The following is a 27,448-nucleotide window of genomic DNA, read 5'->3' as shown; positions in this document are numbered from 1 at the left end:
ATCTAGAATTGTTTGATGGATGGACTTAGGGATTTTTTAACTTAAATATTTATATTATTAGCTATTACATCTCATGATTTCATGATATATTCCAGCCAGTGTGCTTAATTGAGTACATTAAAAATAAGATTGTTTAATGCAGAATGAATGTATCCATGGTGGTCATGGGAGGAGTGGAATTGTAGATGAAGTAAATAGTCCACAGCAGATTCAGAGAAGTAGCAGCAGTTTGCCTTTGTATAACATTTTTTATTGAGAATTCCAGTTCTGTTATATCTGTTCTCACTGCTGTTAGTTCCAGCTTTGATAAAGGGAAAGTATGAATTATTAGATGCTTACAATAAAATTTTAAATCTAGATATTTATAATGCTGTTAAAATGCATTTGATGTCTATCAGATTTCCTATGCACATATTTGCTGTAATGAACCCTTGGTTATGGATCTTTCTTCTTGAACTTATTCTTTATTGAAATTCACATATTTGTTACTGTTTATACTCTGATGGAGTTTGTTTCCTGTGAAAGAAATATTTCTTAATTCTGATGTTTTTATTTTAAATAAACAAATGTTAACAACTATGAAGAACTTTATGGATGTATTGAAAATCCCAGAGGCGCCCATTTTGTGTATTCCAGAATATTTTAAAGTATTTTTTGGGGGAGGGGGGTCCTGTTTATATGTCTCTTTAGACTATTGGAAATAGTTTTACTGTTTTAACCTGAATCTAACTCTCAAGACATATGTGTTTTAAAAATCCATTATTATTAAATTACAAAGTAATTATTTTATTTTATCTATTTATTTACTTTTTATTTATTAATTTGTTTTTGTTACAGATGTTTCTCATTTTTCCCCCATTGACACCCACCTCTCCTTCCCCCCAATTCCTATTTTAAAAGGTAGGATTCTTCAGTGTCTGTTAGGTGCAAGTTACCATGGCAACCTAAGAGCAAATTGCAAATCCCAGACTAAGCACAGCAAATAAAAAGCATTGCCGTCGTGTAGTGCATTATCTAATGTGTAGGGTAGGATCTCACATTCATGGTAAGAAGCTTGTCACACCTTTGTTAACTTCCCTCCCCCCCAATTTCATTTGAAAAACTGCCGTTCTCTATGAATGGATAAAATCAGTCAGCTGCTATCTGAGTGCCTGCTAAATAAGATCATGTATTAGGCATTAATAAAAAGTGTCTAAAAGAGCATTTAATGTTTTGCAAACCAAAAAGTAATGTTTCTTCTTTGCTCTCTTATAATAAATGAATTACTGCTCAGTAATTGAGAAGGTAATAGAGGGTGAGTGGGGAAGAAGTGTGGGGGAAAATGGCTTGGTGGTATTATAGGGAATTTAAATTAGCAACAAGCAGAAACTAACATATATTGATTCTTGTTATTAAGTAGTTTGAGGAATATATTTGATTTTTAAGTTTTGAGTTGTGTAAGAGATTCAAAGTAAACATTAAATTATCTGTACAAAAAAGATGTTGGATAGTACGTTATTGTGACTGTGATGCTAATATTGTTTCTAAAGACATTTGTTTAGGTTATATGTCCTTTGGATGTTAACTAATCCACCTTTTGAGTGATATATAATCTATCATGATCAATTAGGTTCTTCTTTGCCTTCAGGATAGGCTAAAGTCCAAGTCCTTTAATGTTTTTTCAACAATTCTTCTCAAACTTTAATATGCTTATGAATCATCTGAGATCTCCTTAAAATGAAAGTTCTGATTCACTTGGTTTAGGGTGGGGCCTGAGATTCTGGCAGGCTAATACCTTCCCAGGAGATGTAGATGCTGCTTGCTGGTCCTTGGACCACACTTTGAATATCAGGTCTGCAAGTCATTCTGTGGTCAGCTTCTCTGCTACTCTGACTTTCTTGTTTGCTGGCTGTGCCTTATAGTTCATGGCACTGCGTCATGGACTTGCTTACGGCATCCCCTACAGCAGCAGTTTGCAAAGTATGGTCTAGGCATCGATGAGACTCTTTCACAGGGCCCACAAGGTCAAAACTGTTTGGTATTAATGAGAAGATGCTATTTTCCCTTTCATTTACTTTTTTTTTTTTTTTTTTATCCTCACCCGAGGACATTTTTTCTATTTTTTGTTCAGATAGAGTGTGGGAGGGAGAGAGAGAGAAACATCGACGTGAAAGGGACACGTCGAGTGGTTGCCACCCACACGACCCAACCAGGGCCGGGGACAAACTGCAACCGAGGTACATGCCCTTAGCGGGAACCGAACCCGGGTCTCTCAGGACCGCAGGCCGACGCTCTAACCGCTGAGCCAAACCGGCCAGGGCACTTTCATTTACTTTTGACTGTACAATGGAGTTTTCCAGAGATTACCAGACCTGTGATGATGACCGTGCTTGTGTGTTGTTTTAAAAGTTTAACTTTTTTTTTTTTGGTTGATCCTCACCCAAGGATATTTTTCCCATTATTTTTAGAGAGAGTGGAGGGGGGGCGGGGGGGACATTGATGTAAGAGAGACACATAGGTCTGTTGCCACCTACACTTTCCTTGACTGGAGCTGGGGATCAAACCTGCAACCAGGTACATGCCCTTGGCTGGAAATCGAACTCTCAATCTTAGATGTATGAACTTGTGATCCTTAGGTGCCTGAGCCCACACTCTAAGCACTGAACACCACCAACCAGGGCAAAAATTTAACAGTTTCAATTTATAATATGGTAAGTATTGGTAGATATAAACAAAAGCTTTTTGAATACCATGTGGTACCTTTTGAGAGACCACAACCTTTGAAAACTGCTGCCCTGCAGTATGGGCCATGGACACAGAGACTGATGTAGAACTTATCAGAGTTCTTTCCTCAGGCGCAGTGACTGCTGAGCCAGAGTGGGAGTTTCAGCTCCCCACATGGTCACCTCTCCAGACAGTGGGAGAAGGCCTTCTCTAATACCAGGCTAGGGGTAGTGGGGGGTAAGTAGAGCCCTGCTGGGTGGATGTCTAGGCTCTCTAGGTGGTCTCTCCTGAAACCATAGCCATGGCTCCTACTTGGCCTACGTAGCCTTCTCTGACAGCAGCCTAGTTGAGACGTTGAGATGACTCCTTACAGCCTCACCAGGGTGGATGTCCAGGTTACCCACTTAGCCTTTGCTGGCACATGCACACGTGTGTTTGTAGGGGGGCACACACTTTTTTTCAGTGGTATTTGGCTGGGTAGAGCAATTCTTGGTAGAAAGTTTCCCATCTTGTTAGGTGGCCCTTTTCCTGATCCTTTGGCTAGAGAGAATAGCTTTCATTAGCACCACCCCCTCCCCAGCCATCCTGCACCCACACCTATTTGTGTTTCCCCATTTTCTTCTTCTCCAAGTCTGGGAAATGTGAAGCAAAACAGAAAATCAGGGAAATCACCAGGATGTCATTGCTTGGGTGCTGAAGTCCATAGCCTCCTTTCTCAGAGTTTTATTATATTTCTTTTATATATACTTATCAAAGTTTTTAGTTTTACGAAGCAGGAGGAGTAGGCTTAGGACTGGCTTTCTTGACCTGTGTTCATGACATATCTTCTAGGGAGAACTGACTAGAATCTTTCAGTTTAAATTTGTAAAAGAGAAAATCTCATTTAATATATTGCTGCCCAAGTAAGTACCTGCTACAAACAGGGTTGCTATGGTGCGGTACTTGAGGGACTGAGATGGACTGAGTCTAGAACTATTCGCATATCTTTTCTTGTATGTAAGAAATTTTTGATTACCTGTATCAGGACTTTTCTCTTTATGTAATCAGCAAACAGTTACTAGGTAACTATCTTTTGAGGTCTTAAATGTATTTTAAAGAGAAAAATGAAAGCAGCAATCATGATAGTCATAACATCTCATTTTATTTTATTTTATTTTATTTTTTTCTCACCCGAGGATATTTTTCCATTTTTTGTATAGATAGAGTGGGAGGGAGAGAGAGGAAGGGAGAGAGAGAGAGAAACATCAACGTGAAGGGACACATCGAGTGGCTGCCACCTGCACGACCAACCAGGGCCGGGGACAAACTGCAACCGAAGTACATGCCCTTAGCGGAAACCGAACCCGGGTCTCTCCGGACCGCAGGCCGACGCTCTAACCGCTGAGCCAAATTGGCCAGGGCCATAACATCTCATTTTAATCACAGACTATCAGCTTGGATTTGAGGTACAGTATTCATATGTTTAGAAAATCTTGTGTAATTTTAAATATATTCATTTTTCAGGTATCAGTTTTATAATCTATTGGTAAAAAATTAGTCAGTCAGCATGGACTTTCTTTAGGGAATAGTTAAGGGAAATTACTGGTGCTAGGCAACACTGCCTCAAAATATACTTCCTTGGGAAAATAATTTAAAATTAAAAGTTTTATCTGATTGACTGTGTTATTCTATAACTTGTAAAAGTTGGATGATTGCTCTGGAATAATTTCAGAAGGTAGTAGCCATTTCTAATACATCTAGGAATCTACAAACCACAGTTATACAAAATCTTTTACCTTTTGTGAGTTTAGGAGTCAAAACATTTAGGTAGACCCATATCAATAAAATCTTGGCCATGAATAATGGAAGTAAAATCAACTAGTATAACATTTGCAGATGATTACACACACACACACACACACACACACACACACACATTTATTACCTTATACTTCTATAGGTGAGAATTATGACATGTCTCACTGGGCTAAAATCAGGGCAGCAGTGGGGCTGTGTTTCTTTCTGATTTAATTCATTGTTACTATGTTATTTTAACATTTATTCAGACCTGATGGCCAAAAGAAAGGAAGATAATTTCTGCTCTCCTGAAAATGCCAAACGATCACGACAAGAAGAGGTGGAGGATTCTGATAAAGACGGTGATGAAGATGAATGTACAGTTTCTTTCACTAACGGGACCTCTACTTTAGTAAGTAAAAAATTACAAAATTATGTTTTTTGATTGGCATGTTTCTCATGTCCGGTTTCTATGTCATACTCTTGGTAATTCGGTGTCAGGAAAAGCAATGTGACTTTTAAAAAGCCGAGGTTAAATAACCTGACTAATTTTGAAGTTTTTGTTCATTAGAAAAAATTAGTAGAGAAAACAGTGATACAAAGAGCTGGTTCTTTGGAAAGATCAATAAAATTGACAAACCTCTGATAAGACTGAAAAAGGGAATGTAAAATTCCACTCTGGAAAATAGTTTCTCACAATGCTCAAGACAGCCCTCCTCCAACAGTAAATTGTCTGACTCAAAATATGAGTATTGTTTATATTAAGAAATCTCGTGATACACTTATTAGAAGACACAAATTGCCAGTGTCAGGAATGAAACAGTAGCTATGACCACAGACCCTGGAAACATCATAAGGATATAATAAGAGAATACTGTTCACAGAATCTGACAACTTGGATGGAATGGACCAATTCCTGAAAAAGTGCAAATGACCACAATTTACCCAATATGAAATGGTTTGAATCACTCTACAATTACTAATTAAATTTAATCATTGTTTAAAACTTGTAATAAAGAAATCTTCAGGCCCAGTTGTTTTGACTGGAAAATTATACCAAATGTTTAAAGAATAATTAATATGGATTCTACACAGTTTGTAGAAAAAAGAGGAACACTTTCCAATTCATTATGTTGATACCAAAACCAGACAAACAGGATACTAAAAAAGCAAACTACAGATCAATATACCTCAAGGATACAGATGCAGAAAACCCTAACGTTATTAGCAGATAGAATTTAGCAGTATATAAAAAGAATTTTATACCATGATCAAGTATGGTTTCGCCTGTTTCAGTATCTGGAAGTCAGTCAGTGTAATTCACCATTTTAACAGTCTAAAGAAGAAAAATCACATGATCCTATCACTCAATGCAGAAAAAGAGGTTGAAAAAAATTCTACACTTATTCATGATGAAAATTCTCAGGAATACCAGGCCGGTGTGGCTCAGTGGATTAAGTATCGTCCCATGGATTGAGTCTGTCTGGGTTTGATTCCTGTTCAGGGCATATGCCCGGGTTGTGGTCTTGATCCCCAGTAGGGGGCATGCAGGAGACGGCCAATTAATATATCTCTCTCACATCAATGTTTCTATCTCTCTTTCTCTCTCTCAAAAAAAAAAAAAAGTAAAAAATAAAAACATATTTAAAAAAATAAATTCTCAGGAAGTAGGAATAGAAGGAACTTCTTCAAAATGATAAGGAACATTGACAAAAAACCTACAGCTAATATCATGCTCAATGGTGAGACACTGAGCTGTCTTTTCTCTGAGATCAGGAACATAAGGTCACAACGTTGTTCACTCTTATTTAACATAGTGTTGGGAGAGCTAGCCAGTGTATTGAGCAAGAAAAGGAAACAACAGGTATGGTTGGAAAGGAAACAAATAAAACTCTCACTGTTTGCAGATGACCTGATGGTTGGTCTACATGGAAAATCTCAAAGAATCCTCAGAAAAACCCTCCTAGAACTAGTTAGTGTGTTCAGCAAGGGTTTGGGATGTGAGATAAACATTTTCTTAAACAAGTAAATTTTCACATATTAGCATTGAAGTTCAAAATATATCATTTACAATTGCTCAAAAAACAAAGAAATACTTAGATCTAAATCAATCTATCTATCTGTCTATGTATCTGTCTCTCTATCTGGGACCTGTGTACTGAAAACTACAGTGCCGATGAAATGAATCAAAGAAGACCTAAATAAATGGAGAGACATACTGTATTCACAGACTAGAAGACTCACCATAGAAAACATGTTCTTCCTCAAAATTATATATAGGTTTAATGTACTTTCTATCAACATCCTAGCAAGAATTTTTGTAGATACTGACATATTTATTCTATAATTTATATGAAAAGGCAAAGGAACTAGTAGAGATAAAGTGATTTTGAAAAAGAAGAACTAGTCTACCTTATTTCAAGACTTATGATGTGCCTATAGTAATCAAGAGTGTGTTGTATTGGTGTAGGGATAAACTTAAAGATCAGTGGAACAAAACAGATTTCGGATAGATCTCTACAAATTGTGATGAACTTATTTCTTTTAATCCTCACCCGAGGATATTTTTCCATTGATTTCAGATATAGTGGGAGGGAAGGAGAGAGAAAGAAATATGGATGTGAGAGAGACACACCAATTGGTTACCTACCACACAACCCCAACCAGGGCCGGAGATCAAACTGCAGCTGAGGTATGTGCCCTTAACTGGAATCAAACCCATGACTCTTTGGCCACGGGCCATCAGTCTAACCACTGAGCCAAACCGGCCAGGGCATGATGAACTTATCTTTGACACAGGTACATAAAGGCAATTCAGTGGAGGAGAGAGAGAGACCCTTTTTAACAAATATACTGGAGCAATTAGACATCCATAGGCAAAAAAGTAAACCTCAGCCTGAAAAAGTGAACCTCACACCTTATATATACATTAACTCGCAGTTGGGTAACAGACTTAAGTGTAAAACATATGACTATAAAACTTATAGAACAAAATATAGGACAGTTCTTTGAGGTCTTAGATTTGACACCAAATCCACAAACCATCAAATGGAAAAAAAAAAAAGATAAATTGGATCTCAGGAAAATTAAAAACTTCTGCAAAAGACCCGTTAAGAGAATGAAAAGTCAAACTATCGACTAGGAGAAAATGTTTACAAAGCGCATATCTGATAAATTTGTTGTATCTTGTGTATATATAAAGAAATCTCAAAATTCAGGAGTTAAAAGCAAATAATTCAATTAGAGAATGGGCAGAACATATAAAGAGACATTTTACCGAAGAACAGGATATTTAGATTGCAAATAAGCACATGACATGATGTTCAGCATCATTTGTCATCAGTGAATATAAATCAAGACCACAATGAGATACCACTACACACCCATTAGAATGGCTAGAATTAAAAGAAAAAAAAAGAATAACACCACCAAATGCTGACAAGTATGCAGAGAAGCTGGATCATTCATGTATTGCTGGTGGGAATGTAAAATGATACAGCTACTCTGGGAAATAGTTTTCTACAGTGCACAAGACAGCCTCCTCCAACAAAAAATTATCTGAGTTAAAATATTAGTATTTTTTATTTTAGGAAACATTGTGATATACTTAATAAATACTCTTAAGGACTTTAGAAGAAGTAGTTACTCATATTAAGGTTCCCATTTAATTTTATTTTGCTTATTGTTTGAAGTCAATGTTTAAAGATTTATTTTTTTAAATATGTTTTTAATGATTTTAGAGAGAGAGGAAGGGTGAGAGAGAGAAACAGTGATGAAAGAGAAACATTGATCGGCTGCCTCCTGCACATCCCGCAACCTGGGATCGAACTGGTAACCTCTTGGTCCATGGGACGATGCTCAACCAACCAAGACACACGGGCCGGGCATCTGTAGCTTTTCTCATTGATAACACTACTGATCTTTCTCCTGTCATAGACATTTGGATGATTCCAGTGAGTGAATTGGACCAATTGATTGTCTTCTCCCATTGTTTTTTTATTAATAGACTGCAGCAGAAGTTGGAATAATTGAGAGTATTCAACTAAAAAATTTCATGTGTCATTCAATGCTTGGGCCCTTTAAATTTGGCTCTAATGTCAACTTTGTTGTTGGCAACAACGGAAGTAAGTGCTTTCACTTTCCTTTGTATTTGACTTTGAGCATTGCATTGAGATTAGTGGGCATTAACTTTTTTAGCTTTTTAAAATAGGTGACTATCAGTGCGGATATATCTAAGCTTTAGGTCTGTAACTTCTGGTCATGAATATTTCAGTATTTGCTGCCATTCTATGCATTAAGAAAATAATGAATTAACTCTCAGTTCATTATTTATGCAATAGAGATAAAAATTTCCTGCTTATTCTTTTGGATCTGTTTACCTTGGAATTCACACTGTAGAAGAGTAGACAAGCTGTACTTACTGTAATTGAGGCAGCCCTGTGTCCACATCTATTAAATGTTATAACAAAGCATAAATAAAGTGCCATGGGCATCCAAACATGAAAGAAACTACTTCTCACTCTTGTGACCAATGAAAGCATTCAGAGGAGGTGGCATTTGAGCTGATAGTGTGTCTCTTTGCAGAAGATTGCTCATCAGCTACGTTTTTTAGGGGGAGGGGATTAGAAATAGGTGCATGTGGAGAGAGGTGAACAACCTTATATGGCTTTAGCATATTGTACATGGTAGCGAGGGGCAAAAGCTAACACTGAAGAGTCATGCTGTAGGTGATACTGTTGAGGATCTTGGATGCCATGGTAAAGATTTTGGGGTTTTATTCAGAAGTCAGTGGGAAACCAATTAAATTTTTTTGAGTCAAGCGATGACATGATCAAGATTTGTGAAACTGGCCACACTGTGGAGAATATACTAGAAGGAGAAGACACAGGAGTTAGAAAGACCAGTGAGGGAACTTGTGTGAGAGACCAGCCAGCACGAGGTGTTGCCAGCTTGCCCGAGTCCGTGCACAAGGAAAGGAGGCTCGGCAGGGTCCACGACTGCAACTCTGGGAGGACATGAAACCACAGCCTGTTTGTTCTGTGTTTTCTCTACTGTGTACTCAGTCCAGAGGAAGGTGTTTTCAGAAGGAGAGAATGGACAGAGGGACCAGTGCTACAGGGAGGACACAAAAGACAATAAGTGAAGGAGGACTAGTGGGTTCTGCCATCAGGTCTGTTCTTTTAACTTTTGGAGACAGTGACTTTGGAAGTGAGGAAAAGGAGAGAGTGTGAACAGGGACTTGAAAGGCATCCCAGGAACTCAGTGGGTTAGCCAGTGGTGTGTTTTGGTTAATTTGGACTATATTGTGGAAGATGATAGGCTGATAAGAGTTGATCGAATTGGTTGATCGTGAAATTCATAAAATGGTTCCCATATTCTGGGTAATTGCAGATTTTGGAATTTCAGCTTGTGATATTTTATATATGTTAGGGTAAAAATATATATATTTTAAAAAATATAACTAATGAATAACATTCAAAGTAAGAATAATAATTGTCCAAATACTACATAAAGCATTTATTTATGTGACTGATAAATTTTGATATTTAAGCCCATTCATGCGAGTGCTTATTATGGACAGATATCGGAGATACAACATTGAATAAAATAGACAACATTTCTGTCTCCATGGAACTTGAATTTAAGGGTTGTTGAAAATAGTTTCTGACATCTAAGAATTTATGGATAAAGTAAGTTTTAATTAATTTAGAATGTAATAAACACTAGATGAGTTAAGTATGTATGTATGTACGTACAGTTAGATAGTTCATTTAATAGGCTGATGGGCCAAGGTACAATGGGATTGTCAGGTTGGAAAGATAGCAACCATTCTTTTTCATTTCCTTATTAGTGGCAAACATTTAATTCCTGAAATGTACTATTTTTTCTAATATTAGCTAAATATTTTATTATATATACAACTTTTTTTTTTTTTTTTTAAACATTTGCTGCTTTGGCACCAGAAGAAAATTATAGTTGGAGTGTAATGTTTTCAGGGTTAGGCTAATTCACATTTTCATCCTCAAAATGTTGACATCAGATTGCAGGAGGCAGCCTTCCCTCTTCTCTCTCCCTAGTGAGCATGATCCTTCAATGCCTGTTTCTTTAGGTGGGAAGAGCGCAGTACTCACAGCTCTCATTGTCGGTCTTGGTGGAAAAGCAATCGCTACTAATAGAGGATCTTCTCTGAAAGGTTTTGTGAAAGATGGACAGAAGTAAGTGTTTGCTTTCTAATGTGTTTTTCAGTTTTTCCGTAACAGCAGCTACTTGAGAGTCCCAGCTCATGTAGACGTCATAGGAATGAGCTGGATTCCAGAACTGGTGCAGAGGGGTCACTTCTTTCTCTTCTTTCTCTTGCTCCTGTTCCCAGCGTGGCCGGCCCACTGTCGCCTACTGCTCCCTCCACACAGAAAGCTTGTGCAGATCGTTGCCCTGTGCCTGCCCACCTACACTTGTGTTTCTGTTACCTTTCTGGGAGAATGAGCAGGGATGACTCTGTGTACTTATTTACAAACGTTGGACTTTGCTTACTCTTGTTCCAAGTCCACGTTGATATGACACAGGCCAAAGCAGAGACTGTGACCAGCCATGGTGTCCCTGCACAAAATTTCTGTCTCTGATTTTATATCCTTTACTCGGGTAATTCACTAATGAGTTTGATTTGAGGACCACAATCACAGGTCTGTTTGTGGTCCATCTTGACCCTGGTGAATGGTCCTGTCACTACCCACTTTGGCTTCAAGTTTATATTTCTTTTTGTTACAGCTTGCCTTTACATAGTTATATGGTCATTGTACAGTTTACATCATCATAGACTCATGGCCTTTTGTCCATTAGGAGCTCTCTTCAGGATGATGTTATTTTTTTTAATTCTGCCTCAGATAGCTCCGCAGGGACCTTGTATCTTCTGACATCTAAATGTCCCAGACTCTCGTGGCTCCTGGAGTGAGGCTGCTTCCATTGCTCATTCCTGTGTCACATGCCCAGTGCCAGACCATCAGGAGCTTGCATAATTAACAATGTCGTCTTTTTTCTCATGTAACAGACTTTCCTCTGCTCACTATCATGTTCTGTTAACTTCTTCCATTTTATTACTGAAAAATAGAACAGAAAGGGATGTGAATCAGGACTGCAGTGTCTTATGTATCTCTCAGAAACCTTAGGAATCTGACCCCTGAGCCAGGGTTCCAAGGTGACTCAGGAGAAGCAGGGGAAAGATACACACAAACCATTTCGCATGCTCTGCGGCTTGGAAAAGAACTATTTGCTAAGACTTCTCTAGCATACTTTTTGTCTCTACTTATCTTTTTTGGGCCCCAGCCCAGCAAGCTCCTCTCCCACATAGTCCCCAAACAAAATTATGTCTGAAGTGAGTGAAAAATTAGTTATTTTAACACTTTTAAGTTAATAATCCCAACTCAGTTTTAATTCATTATACTTAACTATACATTTCTTAGTTATCCAAATAATCAGCTCATCTACCTAACCATATGACACATTGATCTTTCAAATAGAAGCTTCAGGAAGAAATTTTTTTGGTATCATTAAATGTTTTATGACTCAATTAAATTATATATTTTTTTCCATGTGGGAGGTAGCCTGGACTAAAGCAGAAACTTTTTCTGAGACTAGCCCTTGGAATACCATTAAAAGGAAAAAAGAAAGAAAATGGCTAGCTATCACAAATCACCGACTTTCGAGGACACAGCTGTCTGTAGATAGCAACATCAATATATTTTAAACAGAGTTAATAACAGCTAAAAGCTTTCATGTGAGCTCAGTCTCCTTTTTACTGACCTTGTCTGAAAAAGTAGCTATAAACAGCTTTTTCAGACCCATTACTATTCCTATCATCACTTTCCTCGTTTGAAACATTTGGTAGCTGTAAAATTCCCCTTCTTTTATAGTGTCTGATTCTGTCATCACTTTTTACAGAATCAGCTCATTGAGCTTTTCAGTTTTATCTGCAGTCTGTTCTGCATGTAAAATCGATGTGGCTATCCCACTGTGCCTAAGGAATGGCCTTTAGTCTGGCACAGGTGTGAGGTGGCCTCAAGACTCTCCTTCACCTATGTCAAACATTGCACTGTCCATTTGTGACACCTAGGCCTTGGGCTGCCGTAGAGATGCTTGCCCAGAGTGGTTAGGAGACACCAGAAAACTGCCTTACGACCCTTTTCCTGGTGTTCAACCCATCCACCAGCCCTTTTTCAGTGATACGGGAACAGTGAATCCATTCTCCTCTTACATATCTCCTCTCGGAGCCTCTCAAAATGACCCCAGGTCTTATGCCCCCGGCTGTTCAGGTTTTTCTTGACCACGATCAGTTAACAGTTTCCTTCTGCAACCCTCCTGATCCAGCCCTGGTGGCATAGGGATCTTTGCTCCAGTCTTGTTTTGCCGTCAGCTGTGGCATTGGGACGAAAACTCAAGGTTGCAGAACTAAACTGCGTGTAAGCTGGCTATCCAGAGAAAGGACAGCTGAACTGAATTTTTACCAGGCTTTCTCCCTAGCCCTTGCCCCATTGTGCTGCCACTCACTTTGTGCAGTTAGGTTCTCCCAGAGTTGAGAAAGAAGTCACACGCTCACCGTGGCACTGCTTGTCTGTGTCGTCATTCTGAAAGAACTCTCACTGATGGTTGTCTCCCTTTTCACTTAAACGTCTCCTGTATTTACAGGCACTGGCTCTGTGGTCCTTGACCCAAATTCAGCATGAGCCACGTCACTGTGTTTGGGAGGTAGCAGTTCGTGCCCAGCTCATTGTCTCTCTCCTTATACGGGTTTTTGAACATTATGAGGCTTTTCTCTTAAGTCTTAATTTTTTAAATAATTTGACTTTCTCATATCTGTTAAATTCATGTAGCAACAGGACATCAGTGCCTCCACAAAGTTCTCACAATACTAGAGGTATCTTTGAAATGCAAGCTATAGCTAGAAATGAAAATAATCACGTAGACGTTTGCTAATCAAGAGAGAGATTTGATAATTCACAGGGCATACGTAGTCATTTTATTTTAAAATGTTTTAATGAGGTACATTCACTTAATACTAGGTAATCATACTAGTTAATGAAAAAAATATCTTTTGCTTCACATTGTAGGTCAGCTGCTCTTCTATCATACTTTAATGGTTTTCAACCTTGACTCTTACTAGAATCAACTCGGGAAGCTTGTAAAAATCCTGTTAATTACAACTTACTGGAGCATTTCTGTCTTTATTAGGTGTTTCTGAATAAAAGAAAGCATATACACCAACCCACTCGGGGGAGCTTTTGAAAAGGAGATTTATTGTAAAGATGCAGAAATATGTATATTGGAAGCTTCCAGAAGGAAGTACAATAGGGTCTCATGAGCGACCAGAAATGAGAGAACTTGAGATCAAGTGTTTTCTGTCTCTGGGTCTTTCTTCTTTGCGTTTCTGGTTTTCTCTCTGTGTCCTTGTCTCTAGGCAGGTGGTCGCCCTCTCCCTTCCTTCAGGCCTGTCTTGCTCTCCTCCTCTGTGCCACCTCCCCATCCTCCTCACACCATTGGCCGTTGGCCGTATACATTCCTTTCTCCTGATGCCAAGTGTGTGGGGAAGTGAGTGTGTGTCTCTCTGATTGTCTCTGAAGCATAGTGTGTCTTACTATTTCACAGATGTGTTTCTATTATAGATAGAATAGCCGATTCTTTTTTATGAAGCTTCCCTTATTCTCAAGTTCACTGTTTTTGTTGGGTGTGATGTCTTTAACATCTTTCTGTAGTTAGCCTGTCAGCCATCAGCCTCTGGTGTATAGCGACTTTTCAGATGAATCCAAATTACTTGAAGTTCTGAAAATTACAGTGACCTAGTATTGTAAGTTGCACTGTACCTTCACGTGACTGAACTTAATTGCTTTAGCTCAGCAGATATCTCAATAACATTAAGGAACAGAGGAGATGATGCCTATAGAGCAAATGTGTACGGAAACTCTATAGTGGTGCAGCAACACATCAGCATGGATGGAAGCCGGTCTTATAAACTGAAAAGTGAAGCAGGTTTGTTTTGAATTTCTTTTCATTTCATATAAACTATTAGTAAATCTCTAGTTAAAAAGAGTTAAGCTATTGTGCTGGTATTCATCGAAAGGGCACTGCTTATCTCTGAACCCTCTTTCTCGTAAGATGGTCCCTTTTTTGCATGTATGTATACATGTATATATACATACAAATATTACACATAGTTGTACCACAGGACATTCTACAGCAAAGCCACAATTGGCAGAATTTGGGTTGGTTTGAAACAGGCTGTGTTTGCCATTTTGTTCTCTTCTGCAGACCTCCTTTCACCCCCATAGTTTCTGTCACATGTGGAAAGAGATGGTTATTAGCAAAAGGTGGCAAAAGACATAAGGGAAGAGGAGGTGAGTCTTAAGAGTTCCTGGAGAGAGAGATGGGAAGGCACAGGAAATGTTTAGAGAAGCAGTTACTGCATCTGTGCTGCTGCTTCCTGTGTGTACTTGTGTTCCGACTGGCGTATCAGCCCAGTTCATGCAGACGTCTGTATATCCAATGGTACCTTTCTTAATGGCAATGAAAAGTTATCTTTATAAATAATTGCTCAGTTTTTCGTCTGTATTATCGCCCTAGAAACAGTCTGGTCATTTTGTCTTTCTCATAACTAGGTGCTGTGGTTTCTACTAGGAAAGAAGAGCTGATTGCAATTCTTGATCATTTTAACATACAGGTAATTGCTAAATTTGTGTTTCAGTGAACCTGGTAAATTTTTGTATGTGATTTCTTTCATTTGTGGTGTACAAACAATTGACCACAGGAAAAATATGTATAACTATTGTTGATAAAGTTTCTTAAAATTTAGTAATTCAACAGGAATTTTCAATACATAGCACTGTAACACCTTTAATTCGACAAAGCGGTTAAGAACGTGTAGTCTATACCAGTGTGTGTAAAATTTATGTTCATAAAGGCTGAAAGTTCCTTTCCTTTCTGCTCTCCTGGTCAGAATAGTATCTTAATTCAGTTGCTAAATTCTCATAGAAAGGAAATTTGTCCTAGAAAGACAAAGCATTTCTTTATGTATTTTGGAGATAGTGATCATACCCATAGGAGACATGACTTGAGTCCTTGCTGCTAAGACATTTTGACTGAATAATTGGAAACTGGGCACATACAGTCCTACAATATTAACACTGGAATTGTCTTTGGAGATCATCTAATCCAGATTCTTTATGTTGTAGGTGAAAATTGGGAGCCAGAGAAAGTAAATTTATTCTTACAGTTGTGTAGGCAGGGTTCCTGGACTGAGATCCAGACCTCCCTGTGCAGTCTGATGCTCTGTCCGTTGTGCATCCCTGCCTTATTCCAGAATTAAGAACACCAAGACTAGTCACCAAGGAAAAAACAGTTACGGATCTCGTTCTCTTTCCCAGTTTGCTTTGGAACAAAGCTACTGAGAACTCTTTCAGTGATGATAGAAATAGTGTGTATTAGGCTGTCCAATGGGGTAGCCACTGGCCATGTGTGGCCCTTAAGCTCCTGAAATGTGTGACTGAGAAGTTAAATTTTTTATTTTATTTAATTTTACTTAATTTAAATGTAAAAAGCCACATGTGGCTAGCAGCCTATGTGTCAGGGAACACAGGTTTAGGAAGATACTTATTAAAATCTGGATAAAAGCAGGTTCTGCAGGTAAATTCGAAACTAGAATGCAAACACTTTGTTAAACAAAATCAGGAAAACCAAAAATTAGAGTTTACAGAATGGTTATCATGCTCAGTACTTAGTGGTTAGATCACCTCTGCCTGAGGCCTCTGATTCCTTCTGTGGACAGCTTGTTTCTTAGAAAGTTCTTAGGTGAAAAGTTGGATAAAGCTTGTTTCTCTAAGCTCCCACTTTCTGGGGGAAGGTAAAACATATTTTTCTTTTGAAATATTTGAAGACTGTTATCAGTCCTTTAGTCCTTATATTATTCTAAAGGTTCAAGTTCATTGATCAAAATACGGAAGGTCTAGAACTGCACTTAATCTGTACAGTAGCCACTAGCTACTTATAGATATTAAGCACTTGAAATATGGGTAGTCCAGATTGAGATGTGTGATGTGAATGAGATACACACCAGATGTTGAAACTTAATGCAAAGGAATACCTCAATTTTTATATTGTTTACATGTTAAAATGATATTTTAGTTATATTAGATTAAAAATGTATTATTAAAATTTGCTCTGGCCAGTTTGGCTCAGCGGTTAGTGTCAGCCTGTGGACCTAAGAGACATGGGCTCTATGCTAGGCATGCACCTTGGTTTTGGTTCGGTCCCTGGCCCTGGTTGGGGTTGTGGGGGAGGCAACCTGTCAATGTGTCTCTCTCACGTTGATGTTTCTCTGTCTCTCCCTCCTTCCCTCCCACTCTGTCTGAGGATAAATGGAAAAATATCCTTGGATGAGGATTTTAAAAAAATTTAAAAAAATAAAAATAAATGACCTGTTTCTTTTTATATTTTAATGTAAATAGTAGAAAATTTAAAATTATATGTGTGGTTTGTGTTATATTTTCATTGGACAGTGCTAGTCTAGAATAACTAGAAGGGAGGAAAGTACGGAATGTCTTTAAGTGTCTGATTGTATTTGTTCCCTGTATCTTCCTGTCTTATCTTTGAAGATTATCTGCTTGTGCTTGCTCTAGGGTCTCAATAGGTAAAGCTGCAGGATTCTTAAATAATTCCTAGAGTAATGTAGGAACTAGGAACCCCATTTAAAAAAAAATAAAAAGGAGGTAGAGAAAAGAATACAAACTTTGGGGAAGCTCTTAATCTAAACTTGGTGGTAAGGAGTCATTAAAGCTAGTGCATTAGGTCTCATTTTTAAGAAATCAGATGCAGTATGAAATTAAGATACAGGGCAGGCCTTGGGGGGTTTTTTTTTTGTTTGTTTGTTTTGGTTAATCCTCACCTGAGGATATTTTTACATTGTTTTTTTTTTAGAGAGAGTGGAAGAGAGGGAGGGGGGGAGAGAGAGAAACATCCTTGTGATAGAGACACATAGATTGGTTGCCTCCCACAAGACTCCAATTAGGGCCAGGGCTCAAACCTGCAACCTAGGTAAGTGCCCTTGATCAGGAATCAAACCTGCGACCCTTCCGTCCGCAGGCCTATACTGCTGAGCCAAACCAGCCAGGCCAGGGCTAGGGCTGGCCTTGTAAAAAATATGTGGCAGTCAGTTTGGTCTACCTACATAATAAGAAAAATGTGATATGTAGAAGTTACTTTATAACTGCATACATAGATTATTTTAAAATTATTTTAGAAGACCCAAAATTTAACATAAAAGGAAGGTTTTAGGTATAAAACCAACAAGGTTTAGGTATATATACCAACTTTGGTATACCAACAAAGTGCAATCAGTATTTTATAGATGCTAAAATGAAGGAGATTAAAACTTTTTTCTTTTATACTCTCTCTACAGTCTATAATTTAGGAATAGGATTATTTTCGAACATACCAGTTGCTTTGTTAATCACATCAAAGATATAAGATATAAGACAGTGAATCTTTTTGAAACAAGTAATTTTTTTTTTTTTTTTTGTGGTACGTACCCCTAGGGGGAACCGAACCTGGGACTCTCTGGTCCGCAGGCTGTCACTCATCCATTGAGCCAAACTGGCCAGGGCACAAGTAATATTTTTTTAAAAGCTTTTCCAACTATACTTTGAACTGTTATTGTACTTTACTTGTTACTTTATTAGCCTAAGGTGGCTTAATCTTAGCAATAGTTTATTTAAAATGACTCCCCATTCCAAAAGATAGAAATAACTCCAGTAGTTCCATTTCTTTTACAATGTCTTCATGAAGAAATAACAACAAATGGGAAATCTGAAAAACTGCTGTAAGAAAAATAAACAATATTTGTCATAATTCTGGTTAAAAGGAAACTGAGCTGGACTTCTTGTATTTGGAGAAACTGACTTGCCCAACGCCGCATAGGAGGGTAGAAGCAGAGCCCAACAGGGCCCAAGTCAGCTGACTCCCTTGCCAGGGCTTTCCCCACTCTGTCCAATGGTAGCCAGTCGCTAGGAATGATACTCTGTAGAGCAGATGAAAGAAATGAAAACTCTCTAATAAAAGCATTTCAGAGAATTCTTATGCTTGTGCCCTCATGTAATAGCAGATTTAATTTTGACTGTAGTATTTATTTTAATATCATGAATTATTGAAACATTTTCTCTGCATTATAACATTTTTCTTTGTACATTTACCTTAATGCTGTAACGGTTGGCTAGTCCTTAGCTTGCTTGATGGCACCATAGGTCAGTTGTATATGTCAGTTCACTTATTTTTATGGCAATAACGTGACATTAAAAATAACTTTCTGCTTGTTTGTTTCAGGTGGATAATCCAGTTTCTGTTTTAACACAAGAGATGAGCAAGCAGTTTTTACAGTCTAAAAATGAAGGAGATAAATACAAAGTAAGGAGCACCAAGTAAATGTAAACTTAATAAAGAACACATTTAGCCCGGCTGGTGTGGCTCAGTGGATTGAGTGTCGTCCTATAGACTGAGAGGTCCTGGTTTGATCCCCATTCAATTCCCAGTCAGGGCATATGCCCGGGTTGTGAGCTCGACCCCAGTAGGGGGCGTGCAGGAGGCAGCCGATCAATGTTTCCCTCTCTCTCTCCCTAAAAAAAAAGAACACACTCAGCCCAGGTAGAATGGCTCAGTTGGTTGAGCATCGTACTGTGCACCAAAGGGTTGCCGGTTTGATTCCCGGTGTCAGGGCACATACCTGGGTTGTGGGTTTGGTCTCCAGTTGGGGTGTTCTAGAAGGCAACCAATGGATGTGTGTCTCTCTCTCCCTCTATGTTCTCAAGTGAGGACTAAAAAGAAAAAAGAAAAAAAACCACATTCGTAGGCTAAGCATATATTCTGAAAATAACTTTTGTTCACACAATAAATATTGAGGTTTTTTTAAATTAAATCACCTATTTAAAGCAATATTGTAGGACTAATTTAGGAAATTGTTAAGTAAGATGGTAAATTAACATTACCAAAAAATGTTAATTTTGAGGTAAGTTCTAATTTTTGGCTTTTAATTGTGAGGGAGACTATTATTATTTCTAAAATTAATCTTTAAGGAAATAATAGAGGAATGATTGGCCACACATATGTAATAACTTTTAAAAAATGTTGAATTTATTGGGATAACTTTAGTTAATAGGATCTATAGGTTTTAAGTGCACATTTGTATGATATATGATCTGTATATTGCATTGTGTACCCACCACCTAAAGTTATATAACCTTTCGTCACCATATTTGGCTCCTTGGCCCTTCACTATGTCCCACCGGCCCTTTCCTTTGGTAACCACTATACCGTTGTCTGTTTCTATGACTTTCAGGTTTATATACCGTATATGAAATCAAATGGTTCTTAGCTTTTTCTATCTGAATAATAACTTCTATACTTAAAAAAACTAACAAAATTGTGACGACTACTACTAAAACTCGCTGTAACTTTTGGAATGGGTTTAGGTATTTCCTCTTCTAAAAATTTGCAGTGCACTGAGGTCAAACATACAGCTGTTTTCTCTGTTGCCATATTTGCCTAAAGAATGGGAATCAGTGAAAATACGCTTTCAAAGTGGTGTTATCACAGCAAAGTGCCCTCTTTCATGGAGTTTTAAGAGTTTCTAGAAGTGAACATGTAGATATGAACATAGCAGGTTAAGTAAATTTGGGGTCTGAAATAAGACATGTTCTTTTGTGTTAATGTGTACTTGCTTAAGTATGTTTTTCATGTCTTGTTTACATAATTAGTCTAAAAGTTTTGGAGACCAAATTTTTTTTTTTTACAGTTCCATGGAAATGTGCAAGCTCTTAATTGTGTTTTCCTTATTGGTAGTTTTTCATGAAAGCAACCCAACTGGAACAGATGAAGGAAGATTATTCATACATTATGGAAACAAAAGAAAGAACAAAGGAGCAGATAAGTCAAGGAGAAGAGGTTTGTAAAAACTTAATGCAGGTATTTTTAAGATGTGTCAAACTTCTATAGGTCTTATAAATGGTATTGTAAAATTACATATCTACATACAGATATCTGTCTATATAAAAGTAATAACATTTTCAAGGCACACTATGAAGTATATGAAGCGTGATTTTTATATTTAGGGTATTAACATTATCTTTTTATTTTGCAATAATGGGTATGTAGGTGTCTTACTTTCCTCTATTAGAGTATAAACTGGAAGACATCACAGTATCTTACAAATTTATCCCTTGATATATGATTGATTCGTTCTAAAATAAGATATCACTAATTCCCATTGTAAGTAGTTTAAAATCTCTAATATTTCTTTTGATGGAAAAATAAACACAGGCCTCAAGGTAACATTAAACATAATGTGCATTTATAGTTATATGGTAGATGACTTTTTCATTACACTCGTAAAGTGTTAACGTTCGTTAAGCACTGATAGCTTGGTAGCAGCTGTCACATCAGAAGTCCCTGCCTGGCAGCTGTGCAAATTTGCTTGAATTAGAAATCACTCAAGCCAGTGGGACTTACTTAAATTTGTTTTTACATATGCTGTTTTGTTCTTATACTTTATTCTTCAGATTCCTGGAGATCCACCCTTCTGTTTGCTAATCAGAGACCTCAAAGTCATAAGGCTTATGTTTCAGCTGTTTATCCAGTGCATCATTAAGTTCCGCTAATTTTTTTTTTTTTAATCCTCACCCAAGGACATTTTTCCATTTTTTGTTCACATAGAGTGGAGCAGGGGAGAGGAAGAGAGAGAAAGCGAAACATCGACGTGAAAGGGACACATCAAGTGGTTGTCACCAGCACAACCCAACAAGGGCCGGGGACAAACTGCAACCGAGATACATGCCCTTAGCAGGAACTGAACCCGGGCCTCTCTGGACTGCAGGCCAACGCTCTAACCGCTGAGCCGAACCGGCCAGGGCAGTTCTGCTAATTTTTATGTGATTCTGTATCTTGTTCTTTGTTATTTAGTCAGTTTTATACAGCTTGTTCTTTTGTTGTTGTTAATCCTCACCCAAGGATATTCTTCCATTGATTTTTAGAGAGAGTAGAAGGGGGGGAGAAAGAGAGAAACATTAATGTGAGAGAAACACATTGATTAGTTGCCTCCCGCACAACCCTGACTGACTGGGACCAGGGGTTGAATCTGCAACTGAAGTACACGCCCTTGCTCAGAATCAAACCCATAGCCCTTCAGTCTGTGGGTCGACACTCTAACCGCTGAGCCAAACTGGCCAGGATTACAGCTTGTTCTTTTGAGGTGGAATTGTACTAATGACTGACTCAGGTCAAATTTATTCGTTGTTACACTGATCTTTTTATTTCAAGTTTTTGAGGGATGTATATTTAAAATCAAGTGTATAGTTGTATGGTTCATTAAGTGAAAACTCAAAAAATAATGATGATCATATTTATTTTTATTCCCCATACAGTCCCTTCAAACTTGGTATATGTGGTAGGTGGTGTGCGAGAACATACTATAAACCACGGAATTCATATAGCACACTTTTCATGGAGTATCAGTGTTATTATTGGGGAAAGGAATTATTTGCATATTTAATCAAATGTACTTAGTGTGTGTTACATTTATTTTTAAAATGATAAATCAGGACTTTTAAAAACTGCTTTAGACAGCCTAGGGTTAAATACCCACTTTATTCATGGTATACTTTATCATCTACAATTAAAGATATTTTGATTGTGAAGTTTAGGGAAGTATTTTCCCATATCATGTAGCAGAATTTCTTATGCAAAATATGCACTTGATAAGAACTTTTTTCCAGTTAATTAAATTCCCTATATTGCTGTACAGAAAGAGTAAATGTAGAGAGATCAATAAAGAAGGTGTTATCTTTGTCTAAAGAGATGATAGTAAATGAGGGTAGTGGCAGCAGTAATGGAGAGAAGAGTTTTCCAGTGATTTGGGCAGATGTTATGTAGTATCTGGATGAGTCAAGTTCATACGGAAGAGACATCAAGTGTGACAGAATGACACCCAACAGTAGGGTAAATTTCTTAAGATAGGAAGCTTGGGAAGAGGAACCAGTTTCTCTTTTCTTTCTTTTAAGAAAGATGATGAATTCTGATTTGAACAAATTAATTTTGGGCTTTTTATGAAGTATCCAAGTAGAAATGCAAAGCGGGAAGTTGCGTATATGACTTAGGCACGCAGAAGTCAAGCCTGGCCTCAATAACCCATTGGGAGCCATCAGTGTATTGTTGGTATCTGAGCCACAGGTGATGTCTGAGACCGAGGAGTGGAAGAAAGTGGGCCCAGGCCAGCCACTGGCCATGAAAAATGCTCATGGAAGTCATAGAAGCCCAAGGAAGGGAGGGTTTGGGAAAGAAGTAGTCATGATTTTATTGAGTGGACAGACACCACAAGGATTGACAAACACTCATCTGTATTTAGTGACATGATCTTTGTAGATGTCTGTTGCAAGACGCGTTTCAGTAGTGGTGAAACAAGACAGATGTGTGGGGCTGAAAATGTGAGACATAGAGTTACTTTTTATGACATATGGATGGAAAGAGGAGGCTTTTAGAGGAGGAGCAGGTGCCCAGGGATGATAGTGGTGGTTTTGTTTATAAGTGGGAAAGATAAGTGAGTAAAGATTTAAATATGACAAAGGAAAGGAGTCAGTGAAGAGGATGAAGTGAAAACAAACATGAAAAGATGACATGAAACAATTAGGTAATGTTGATCTCCTGGGAAGGTAGAAGGGGATGGTAGAATCCAAAACGTAGGTAGGCAGTGGGGATTGGACTTAAAGATAATGAAGCCACCTCTTTTGTAGCAGGCGGAGGAGATGACTGCTTTAGATTTATAAATAAGGTTGTTGGAAGTTGGAGGGAATGACTACTAAATTCTCTGAAGTAGGAGGCAGGGAGAATGAATGAGGAATTAGCGTGGTGGGGTATGTGAGGTTTGAAGAGAGTGGTGGGGAATTGAAACAATCCTGGGAATGGGAAAGTGACTTGGAGGGAAGCACAGTAAAATGAACACTGTAAGGCCCTAGCTGAAGATGTAATCATGGGTGAAGGAGAGAGGCTGTCTATCCAGGTGTGCGGAATATAAAGTCTAGGAGCCACTTCGGAAGCTGTTGTCATATTTAAATTTGTTTGGCCATCTTATTTATTAATTATTAAGAGAGAACTTGGATAAGAAAAATTATACCTTATTTAACTTTTGGAAATAAATTTTTTCCGAGCCTTCCAATATGTTTTGGACTTTGCCCAGAAAACATATCAGTCTGTGTATCAGAGGCGGAACAGAGAGAAAATGGTAAACTGTTTTGGGATTTGTCTATACTTGTGTTGTCTTAACCCTTTTATTTCTTTGTTCTTTGAAGAATATTTGGCCATTTTTATAGCGCAGAAATTAACAGAATTGTTGCACCTGGTAAAATATATCAAAGAACCAAAAATATTTGTATTTTTACCTTAAAGAAGTCATTTCCTAGTAAATCTTTTTTAGTACTGTACTTGTTTAGGCAATGTATTCAAAAGCAATGCATTTGTAAAAAGTCTTGTCTTTTCAATATTAGTAAGAAATATTTCTTTTTTTTAAAGCGACTTACTGAACTGAAACGCCAGTGTCTAGAGAAAGAAGAACGTTTTGAAATTATTGCTGGTTTAAGTACAATGAAGACTAATTTAGAACACTTGAAACATGAGATGGCTTGGGCAGTGGTAATTTTCACTTATTTATTTACACATATTTGTATTATACAGAGTATATTTGGTTACACTTAGTGATTTGCTATATATAATTTCTTTTTAGGTCAATGAAATTGAAAAACAATTGAATGCTATCAGAGACAATATCAAAATTGGAGAAGACCGTGCCGCCAGACTGGAAAGGAAAATGGAAGAGCAGCAGGTAATTATAGTCTTTTTATACAAGATTAGTAGGTTGGATCATGAGATTGCTGCTATTAGGCTATGTATGACCTACAAAAGTAGCAGTTTCAATCTGTATATTTATCTGATTTGAATTTATTACTCAAAGGAAGCTGACCTAAACTTATTTTCAAGGACTGTTTTGGCAACTCTTTTAAAAAGAGCACATTATTTGGATGTGATAAGCCTGTTGAGGCTGATGCTGTAGAACTCTAAATTTACACATGTGGACAATGGTACTTGGTTACCAACTAGAAATTCTAGAGCTTGAAGCTTATACTCTTGGGTTTTCTAAGGAATCGAATAAAAGAGTGCTAGGATAATGTTCAATTAGAATAGCGTTAAAACTAAGTATCGTGTAGTGTAAGACTTTAGAACTGAATGTGGAACTTTGAGGGAACTGAGTTTTAGAGCCCAGACTGTCAGAGGATTTCATACGGGTAAAACGCATGTGGGATAAGTTGTTAGGTCTTTTTTTTTTTAATCCTCACCCCAGGACATTTTTCCATTTTTTGTTCAGATAGAGTGGGAGGAAGAGAGAGAGAAACATCGACGTGAAAGGGACACATCGAGTGGCTGCCTCCCACATGACCCAACCAGGGCTGGGACAAACTGCAGCTGAGGTACGGGCCCTTAGTGGGAACCGAACCCGGGTCTCTCTAGACCGCAGGCTGACGCTCTAACTGCTGAGCCAAACCGGTCAGGGCAAGTTGTTGTGTCTTTTAAGGTTAATTTCAACCTGAGTTCTAAGAGCCCAGGTAGAAACTATGTTATTTATCTAAGATTCAGGGAAACCACAGTCTTCCACTTGGGCCTAGAGGTAGAAGTTGGGTGAGTGGTAAATAAAGGCAGTCATTTTCTGTTGGGGTCTTCCACATGGACCTTTTTACCATACAGCAGATCCACTCTTTATACTCGCCTTTTCATTAGTTTTTAAACAGCTTTAATAAGATATAATTCATATACCACTCAATTCACCCATGCAAAATATACAGATCAGTGGTTTTTAAGTATGTTCACAAGGGTGTGCAGCAAGCCCTGTGGAATTCCTCACACTGTGGCGCTGGAAATAGGGCTCTCAGCCTTTTCTCTCTCTATAGCACCCCCGCACCCCCTACTCCATATGGCTCACTTACCTCTTAGTATTTTGTTCTACTTAGCAGTTGGTCCCCAAGCTTGGATGTAGTGTATTTGTAATCTTCCCCACCTTACTTTTTCTGCATGCCCTCAAGTTAAGCAGATATGTCTTGTTCTTTTAAGAGTTATGACATTAATCTGTCAAAGGTAATAGATGAGTATGTAAAAAAATAATGGACATGCTAAAGGTAGTGCATTTTCTTGGTGATCTCTGGGCTGAGTTTCTTACTCCCTTTTCATATAGTAAAAGGAAATTCAACTCCACCTATTTTCACCTCTCATTTTCATTTCTGAGAGACTGTTCTGACATTTTCACCATATTCTTCTAGGTGAATATGGTCATAGGTGAGAATCTTAAGTCATTTCCTTCTTTAGGTATTCAGCAATCTAAGAATGAAGTCCAGTCTGAGTACTAGATGCTTGCCTGTGTTTTCTAATGTGAAAAGGAGAATCTTGAGGCTGGTTGACATTTACTTCTGTAGGTGTTTGCTCCACTTAAGTATTTGGGCATTCTACATAGTAAATGGTAAATTTCTGAAGGATAAAGACTGTCTAATTTTATATTTATGTCCTTACCATTCTGTCTTACATAAAAACTTTTCCATAATATATGCTTGGTTACTGATTATAGAATGACTGTTGAATAGACGGTTTCAGATTTAGTCAGATCTTGTCTCCTTGTTGTCATGAGGGCTAAGTAGAAGCTGATTATTGTGAAATTCAAAACCCTTCTACCCTGTCATCTCATCTCCTAACCACTACCTTCCCAGTTTAATATCCAGAAATATTTTTAATTCCTAAAATGGGTATTAATCCCTTTCTACATGCTTTTCCATCAGCCTCTAACACCTTTCCCCAGCTTTTCTCCTGGCACATTTTGATTAATCTTTCTAGCCTCAGCTCAAATGCTACTTCTGCTTTGAAGGCATGCCTTATTTTTTTCTGGCAAACCTATAGGTTTCTTCTCTATGCTGCTTCAATTATAAATAGACATATCTGACTTCAGTATTACTATATTCAAACAGTACAATTTGCATGCCTATTTCTCTGCTAAATTGTGTCTATCTTTTCTTTAATTGTGTTAAAGATAATTGTAATGGCATCTTTGTATCCCCAGAAGATAGGATATTTGTTGTAAATGTGAAATTAAAGTTTAATTACATTTTAGTATTTTATATAATTATATTTCTTGCCTGATGTCTTGATTTTATTTAGTCAAAGTGAAATTACATTTATTATTGGATGTGAACTATATGTAATTTAAAAAATTTCTGTTTATTGAAGAAACATGAGATATATGCCAACAGTGTTATTTTTTTAAAGGTCAGACTTAATGAAGCAGAAAACAAATACAAGGATATTCAAGACAAACTGGAAAAGATTAGTCAAGAGACAAATGCACGAGCACCAGAATGTATGGCTTTGAAAGCAGACGTTACCGCTAAGAAAAGAGACTATAATGACGCCGAGGTGAAAGAACTTGTCCGACCTGGAATATTACAAACTTCATGTCAAATATAATACTCTTCGTTTATTTTTAAAATTAGAGGTTTTGTAATTGTGGAGAAATCTGTGTTGCTTTAAGACTTTAAAAAATGTTTTCATTTGGCCAATTATGTACTTTACTTGAGAAATACATTTTTGCTTATATTCAGCCTTTGATTTAAAGACTTGGCAAAGTGGGCTTGAGTGGGATATTTATTTTTTTTATTTTACTAACGTGTGTCTAACTTTTTGCTAGGTTTTATATAACCGTTCCCTAAATGAGTATAGAGCATTAAAGAAAGATGATGAGCAGCTTTGTAAAAGAATTGAAGAACTCAAAAAAAGGTAAGATCGTTACTTTGGAATTTTTATGGTTACCTCATTTTGTAATAAAGTAGTCTAGGCAAAATGGAGTACTATATTTTCTGTA

The 27,448-nt window shown here is 37.6% G+C and overlaps 1 protein-coding gene across 6 annotated transcripts in view; it reads left to right on the top strand.

Annotated features, from left to right (window-relative positions):
- The window catches only part of SMC6 (structural maintenance of chromosomes 6), a 68,115-nt gene that overhangs the window by 5,266 nt on the left and 35,401 nt on the right, over positions 1 to 27,448 (top strand). For 3 of the 6 annotated variants that reach the window (XM_036262749.1, XM_036262745.1, XM_036262750.1), the window contains exons 3-14: positions 772 to 777; positions 4,749 to 4,891; positions 8,486 to 8,603; positions 10,589 to 10,694; positions 14,360 to 14,496; positions 15,123 to 15,184; positions 18,838 to 18,918; positions 20,350 to 20,472; positions 24,067 to 24,186; positions 24,278 to 24,376; positions 26,857 to 27,003; positions 27,275 to 27,363. In XM_036262749.1, coding sequence (XP_036118642.1) covers positions 4,754 to 4,891; positions 8,486 to 8,603; positions 10,589 to 10,694; positions 14,360 to 14,496; positions 15,123 to 15,184; positions 18,838 to 18,918; positions 20,350 to 20,472; positions 24,067 to 24,186; positions 24,278 to 24,376; positions 26,857 to 27,003; positions 27,275 to 27,363 — 1,220 coding nt within the window. In that variant the 5' untranslated portion in view covers positions 772 to 777; positions 4,749 to 4,753. Of the gene's footprint in view, positions 1 to 771; positions 778 to 2,834; positions 2,940 to 4,748; positions 4,892 to 8,485; positions 8,604 to 10,588; positions 10,695 to 14,359; positions 14,497 to 15,122; positions 15,185 to 18,837; positions 18,919 to 20,349; positions 20,473 to 24,066; positions 24,187 to 24,277; positions 24,377 to 26,856; positions 27,004 to 27,274; positions 27,364 to 27,448 lie in introns of those variants that run through there. The other 3 variants (XM_036262748.1, XM_036262747.1, XM_036262751.1) reach the window with 3 other exon arrangements.

The sequence above is a fragment of the Molossus molossus genome, unplaced genomic scaffold (genome assembly GCF_014108415.1).
Source record: "Molossus molossus isolate mMolMol1 unplaced genomic scaffold, mMolMol1.p scaffold_m16_p_15, whole genome shotgun sequence".
NCBI lineage: Eukaryota > Metazoa > Chordata > Mammalia > Chiroptera > Molossidae > Molossus > Molossus molossus.
The sequence above is the reverse complement of the archived record's forward strand: the minus strand, read 5'-3'. Positions and strand labels throughout refer to the sequence as shown.